General features: G+C 44.2%; 1 protein-coding gene across 1 annotated transcript; it reads left to right on the top strand.

Moving 5' to 3' along the window:
• Positions 1-3,288: 3,288 nt before the first annotated feature.
• Positions 3,289-5,912, top strand: LOC103195511 (protocadherin beta-15-like). The gene is given in 2 exon segments (XM_007939091.2): positions 3,289-3,367; positions 3,370-5,912. Coding segments are annotated over 2 exon segments (2,622 nt in total).
• The last annotated feature ends 992 nt before the right edge of the window (positions 5,913-6,904 follow it).

Raw genomic sequence — 6,904 nt, forward strand, 5'->3', positions numbered from 1 at the left:
GATTTAGACGTGGGAATAAATGATGAAATGCTTTTGCTGTTATGTGCCATCAAGTCAGACCTGATTCATAGTGACCCCTCCTTGGGCTTCCGAAGCTGTATCACTGCAGAAGTAGATGGCCCAACCTTCCTTCCGAGGAGTGGCTGGTGACTTTGAACCGCCAGTCTTCTGGTTAGCAGTCAAGTGCCTTAGGCACTATGCTACCAGAGCTCCTAAATGATGAAATAGTCTACATATTTTTAAAAAATGGTAATGAAGAGATTGCCAAGACATTTTCACTTAATGAACTCACTGGAAGAATTAAAATAATTGGGACACTAGATTTTGAGAGATTTTATATATGTTTATATGAGGTGAATATTAAGGCCTCGGGGTGTGTGTGTGTGATTCTTTCTGGAAAGCTCACTGTTACCAGACAGGTGATGAATATAAACAACATTCCAGAACTGACGGTGGCTTCACTTATGAGCCCCATCAGGGAAAACTCCCCTGAAACCATAGCGACTCTTTTCAGTACTCAAGACCGAACCCAGGAAATTGGAAGAAGGATTGATTCCATCCAGGAAGACGTTCCGTTCACACTGAAACCTACTGTTGAAAATTTCTACAGGCTACAGAAAGGAGCGCGGCAGAGAGAGCAGAACGGAGTGCAACATTACAGTTGCCAGTTTGCGGGTCCCTAGACTCAAAACAGTAGCCATACTAGTCTCGGATGTCAATGATAATGAACATACTTTCACCCGGGTCTTCTACAACCTGTTCATCCGCGAGAACCACAGCTCCACTCTGGACATTAGCAGCATTAGCGCCACAGACCGACTCAGGCATCAACGCCTAAGTCACCTATTGGCTGCTGCCACCGCAGGACCCATTAACTCCCAATAGCCTCCTTGGTCGCCGTCATTTGTTCGCTCTGAGGTAGCTGGATTAAGAGGTCCTACGAAAGTTCGAGTTCCACGTGAGCGCTGCAGACACATGCTCGGTGGAGCTGAGCAGCAAGGCGCTGTTGCGCGTGGTGGTCGCGGACGACAATGACAACTCGCCCTTCGTGCTGGTGGGAAGTGGGAGGGGAGCTGTTGCGTTGTGGTAAATTGTAGTTGATGTCATGAGACAAAGTGTATGTGAACTGCTGTATGGAAAGTGAATTTGCTCTGTAAACTTTCACCCAAATCACAATTAAAAAAAAAAAAATGCTGCTTTTTCAGAGCATTCAGGATGAAGATTATTTTAAATATGCTAGTTTGCAGTATCTATTTGGGTTTATATATACTTTCTTGGAGGTTTTGGTAATTTCAATTTCCTAGTTGAGATTAGGAAAAAAAATTGAGTACTGTACATCACAATATTTGCTACATTTTATTATTTCAATTTTGGAGACAATAGAATCTTCCATTTCATTATTGAAAAGTCATGACTATTTTGTTCAATCAATCAACCCTTTAATTTCAAATTCTATTGAATGGAAGATGATCTCAACTTCATTCTCTGTGATTATTGTTCAGAAAGTTTTTCTAAATTCTTGATGATTGTAATTAATTAGAAGACAATCATGATACAAGTACAATTAACAGCTTCTGTTTAATCTGCTATTGTGTTTACTGGTTTTTTGTATTTTCAAATGAAGAGATTTCTGCAAAAACTGCATGGTTTTGTTCCACAGTGATATTAAATGAAAAAAAAATATATATCTCCCATACTTACAATCTTCCTCCGCTATCAATTTTCAGTATATAATATATTTGAATATTATTGACAGCTAATTACATCATTTCAAGATTTTTAAAAATAATTGACCCCTTTTGTGTCTATCCTTTTGCTTAGGGGGAGCACTGTACTTTACCATTTAATGAAAAAAACATTTTAGATCATTCTGAGTTACTTCAAATTACTATAGGGCAGTTCTATTGTCTTATAGGGTTGCTATGAATCAGAATCAACAGGATGTCACTTGGTCTGTTTTTTTTTTTGGGGGGGAGGGTTGTTTTTGTTATACAATAGGCATAGAAAGTAGCTACTTGGGAACATGGACTACCAGAAGAACAAACAAATCTGTCCTGGAAGAAGTGTAGCGAGAATGCATCTTGGAAGCGAGAATGGCCAGACTTCATTTCACCTACTTTGGTCATGTTGTCAGAAGGGACCATTCCCTGGAGAAGGGTATCATGCTTGGTAAAGTGGAGGGTCAAGAAAAAAGGGGAAGGCCCTCAACAAGATGGATTGACACAGTGGCTGCAACGATGGGCTCAGATATAGCACGGATTGTGAGACTGGCGCAGGACCAGGCGGTGTTTCATTCTGTTGTACACAGGGTCACTATGAGCTGGAGCCAACTCAAGAGCACCCAACAACAACTTGGGAACATGCTGTTTTGTTTATTCAGCTCATGTAATGAACTAGGAGCCCAGCGAAAGAGCAAGATTCTTCAGTAGGTGGAGAGATTTCATCTGTCAGACATTTTAATTGTGATTTATGCATTGATCCATTCAACAAATATTTGTTGAGCATCTGTTATGTGTCAGGCATTATTCTAGATGTTGGGCATTCAGCATGAACAAAAAGTACTCAAACTCAGTAGTGACACAGAAAAGAAACAAATCTGTAAATATATACTGTGTCAGATGGTGATAAATGTTAGGGAAAAGATACAGAGTAAGGGAGATAGGAAGTGCCCTTACATACATTTTCCCATAGTTTAACATTTTTATAAAATCAGCGCTCTGGATTTATATAGAAAGGATATCATAACCTGGAATGGAGCTTTTCCTTGAAATAACTCAACCAATAAGAATGACAATTCTGATACAGAAGCCACTTTGAATTTGAATGAGAATGTCAAGTGAACCGGCACACAGGTGAATCTAGAGGAATTCATCTATTTTTCTGAAAGCATTTTAAGAATCTCATGGGCTTATGTTTTCACTATTTTTACAAGAGGACGGATCACTATTATGTCTTTCACTTGTCAGCTTCCATCGGAGCACCCACCAAGATCACAGGCTCTAGAAAGCAGTGACCATTTCCAGGTTATATACTTGAAATATACTGCTTCTCAAGACCTGGCACATAGAGATCAGCAATGCTTCTTTGAATGAAGAAATGAATCTACAGTTGTGTGTTATTATTACATCAATTCCCAAAACAATTTCCAAAGTCTTAATGGCAGAATATATGCATTTATGTGTATTACATATACATATACTCATACACACGTATTCTGTATATGTACAACTACATTGTTCATTTTAGAGAATACAATTTTAGCAATTCGTTTGAAATCAAAGACAACGCATGGTGGCGCTGCAGGCTAAGGCGTCCCAAAACCAAGAAGCTACAGACCGTACTTTAGATTTCCAGCCAAGAAGAAAGCCTGTAGCAGAGCTCAGGACCAGTAAGTCTCGAGAGAATGTTACTCACTGACATTTCTGGACAGGTTATCAACTGACAGATCTATATTTGTCTCAGTCCCTTCGCTCTCCGAAGTAGAACTGGGCCCCGTTCATCCAAAGGCCTTTGCGGAAGTAAAGATGGAGGCCGAAGGGGAGCGCTTTCTTAAACAAAGGCAAGTGTTTGTTCTGTTTCTCTTGTTGGGAGTGGCTCTAGCGGGCTGGGAAACCCGTCGTTATTCTGTGCTAGAGGAAACCGAGAGCGGCTCCTTTGTAGCCAACCTGGCCAAAGACCTCGGGCTGGGAGTGCGGGAGCTAGCTGCGCGGGGAGCCCGGGTGGTCTCTGAGGATAACGAACAGCGCTTACAGCTTGACCTGCAGACTGGGGAGTTGATATTAAATGAAAAACTGGACCGGGAGGAATTGTGCGGCCTCACTGAGCCCTGCGTAATGCATTTCCAAGTGTTACTGAGAAAGCCATTAGAAGTATTTCGAGCTGAGCTCCTGGTGAGAGACATAAATGATCATTCTCCTGAGTTTCCTGAACCAGAAATGACCCTGAAAATCCTAGAGAATAGTCCGAATGGGACTGTGTTTCCCCTGAAAAAAGCCCAGGATTTGGACGTGGGCAACAACAATGTCCAAAACTACAGTATCAGTCCCAACGCTCATTTTCATGTTTCCACCCTCAGGCGGGGGGATGGCAGGAAATACCCTGAGTTGGTGCTGGACAAAGAGCTGGATCATGAGGAGCAGTCTGAGTTCCGAATAACAATCACAGCTCTGGATGGCGGCTCTCCGCCCAGGTCTGGCACCGCGCAGATCCGCATTGTGGTCCTTGACGTCAACGACAACGCTCCGGAGTTCTCGCAGAAGCTCTACGAGGCGCAGGTCCCAGAGAACAGCCCTGTAGGCTCTCTAGTCGTCAAGGTCTCCGCTAGGGATTTAGACACTGGGACTAATGGAGAAATATCATACTCACTCTTTTATAGCTCTCAGGAGATAAGCAAAACTTTTGATATAAGCCATCTTTCAGGAGAAGTTCGACTCATTAAAAAATTAGATTTTGAGGCAATATCCTCATATGAACTGGATATAGAGGCATCTGATGGCGGAGGGCTTTCTGGAAAATGCTCTGTCTCTATTAAGGTGATGGATGTTAACGATAATTCCCCGGAACTAACTATTTCATCACTTAGCAGCCCTATTCCCGAAAATTCCCCCAACACAGAAGTGGCACTGTTTAGGGTTCGAGATCGAGACTCGGGGGACAACGGAAGAATGATTTGCTTCATCCAGGATGATCTCCCCTTTCTTCTGAAGCCATCTGCGGAGAATTTCTACACCCTGATCACAGAAGGGACGCTGGACAGAGAGAGCAGAGCCGGGTATAACATCACCATCACTGTGACCGATTTTGGATCCCCTAGGCTGAAAACAGAGCACACAATAACAGTGCTGGTCTCCGACGTCAATGATAACGCACCTACTTTCACCCAAACCTCCTACACCCTGTACATCCGCGAGAACAACAGCCCAGCCCTGCACATTGGCAGCGTCAGCGCCACAGACAAAGACTCAGGCACCAACGCCCAAGTCACCTACTCGCTACTGCCACCCCAGGACCGGCACCTCCCCATCGCCTCCCTGGTCTCCATCAACGCAGCCAACGGACACCTGTTCGCTCTGAGGTCGCTGGATTACGAGGCCCTGCGAGCCTTCGAGTTCCGCGTGGGCGCGGTGGACTCAGGTTCCCCGGCGCTGAGCAGCGAGGCCCTGGTGCGCGTGGTGGTCGTGGACGATAACGACAACTCGCCCTTCGTGCTGTACCCGCTGCAGAATGGCTCTGCGCCCTGCACCGAGCTGGTGCCCAGAGCTGCTGAGGCGGGCTACCTGGTGACCAAGGTGGTGGCAGTGGACGGCGATTCGGGTCAGAACGCCTGGCTGTCCTACCAGCTGCTCAAGGCCACGGAGCCCGGGCTGTTCAGCGTGTGGGCGCACAATGGCGAGGTGCGCACCGCCAGGCTGCTGAGCGAGCGCGACGCGACCAAGCACAGACTCGTCGTGCTGGTGAAGGACAATGGTGAGCCCTCGATGTCAGCCACCGTCACGCTGCACGTGCTCCTGGTGGATGGCTTCTCGCAGCCCTACCTCCCGCTCCCGAAAGTGGCCCCAAACGAGGCCCAAGCTGACTCGCTCACCGTCTACTTGGTCATTGCGCTGGCGTCGGTTTCGACACTCTTCCTGTTCTCCGTGCTCCTGTTCATAGCGTTTAGGCTGTGCAGGAGGAACAGGGCGGCCTGGGTGGGTCGCTGCTCGGTGCCCGAGGGACACTTGCCAGGCGACTTCGTGGACGTCAGCGGCACCAGGACCCTGTCCCAGAGCTACCAGTACGAAGTGTGTCTGACGGGAGACTCTGGGAGTAATGAGTTTAAATTCTTGAAGCCTATCTTTCCCAATCTTCTTGCTCAGGATCCTGAGAGTAAAACAGAGGGAACTCCCAAATTCCGGAGTAGTTTAGGTATCTGAAACTTCCCCGCTGGATATATTAATTTTGTCTCCTTTACTGTCTCCTCCTTTTTGTAAGAGCAGTAATAATCTTTAATTCTGCTTTATTTTCTCTACTGTTTTCTTTATTAATGTTACTCTTAGTTTTATTGACTGGAATGTCCTCTAAATTACTTGTTATTTTACTAGTAAAATGTTATCAGGAAATTTCATAATTTGTATTGCTAATTAAATTTTTAGTACTCATTCTTGAAGGATAATATGATGGTTTACTCCTCCTAGTAATCATAATTCTAATTTTAAAAGCGTATTTCCATAGTGATACTGCCTTGGAAACCCAAGGAGGGGTAGCTATAAGTCTGATCTGATTCCAGGGCAGTGGTTGCGTTTTGCTTTTATTTCCACTATACGAGTCTGAGGAGCTCTGGTAGCATAGTGCCCAAGGCACTTGACTGCTAACCAGAAGGCTGGCGGTTCAAACCCATCAGCCACTCCTGGGAAGGAAGATGGGGCAATCTACTTCCGTAGTGATACAGCCTTGGAAACCCAAGGAGGGGTCGCTATGAGTCAGTCGGGTCTGACTCGATGGCACCCAACAACAACAACATATGAGACTGTGTAAGAATTGATTACTCTTTTTGCTCCTAGTTTATTTTCTAAATGTTGTAAGTCTTTTTAGTTTTTATTATTTACACAAGTAAAGCTTTTATGTAATCCATGTTCAGTTTGGAGTGGATTAAGTACATATTTATCCATACCCAGTTTCTCCTAATACCTTTGTTTGGATTTTTGTTTTCCAAACACATCAGTATGTATAATTTCAAGTTATTAATTTAAAAATCTATTAAATTATAACTTGCCATTATTAGACTTTTGCTCTAAAATACTTGTTATCTCTTAAAAATATACCTGAATCATCTATTCTTTCTCATCTAAACCACTGTTGAAAGGACATAGGTTCTTCCTTATCTCTGAAATTATGATCCTGGTAAGGTTCCTGAATAGATTTACTG

The sequence above is a fragment of the Orycteropus afer genome, unplaced genomic scaffold (genome assembly GCF_000298275.1).
Source record: "Orycteropus afer afer isolate SDZICR_OR568_19922 unplaced genomic scaffold, OryAfe1.0 scaffold00056, whole genome shotgun sequence".
Lineage (NCBI taxonomy): Eukaryota > Metazoa > Chordata > Mammalia > Tubulidentata > Orycteropodidae > Orycteropus > Orycteropus afer.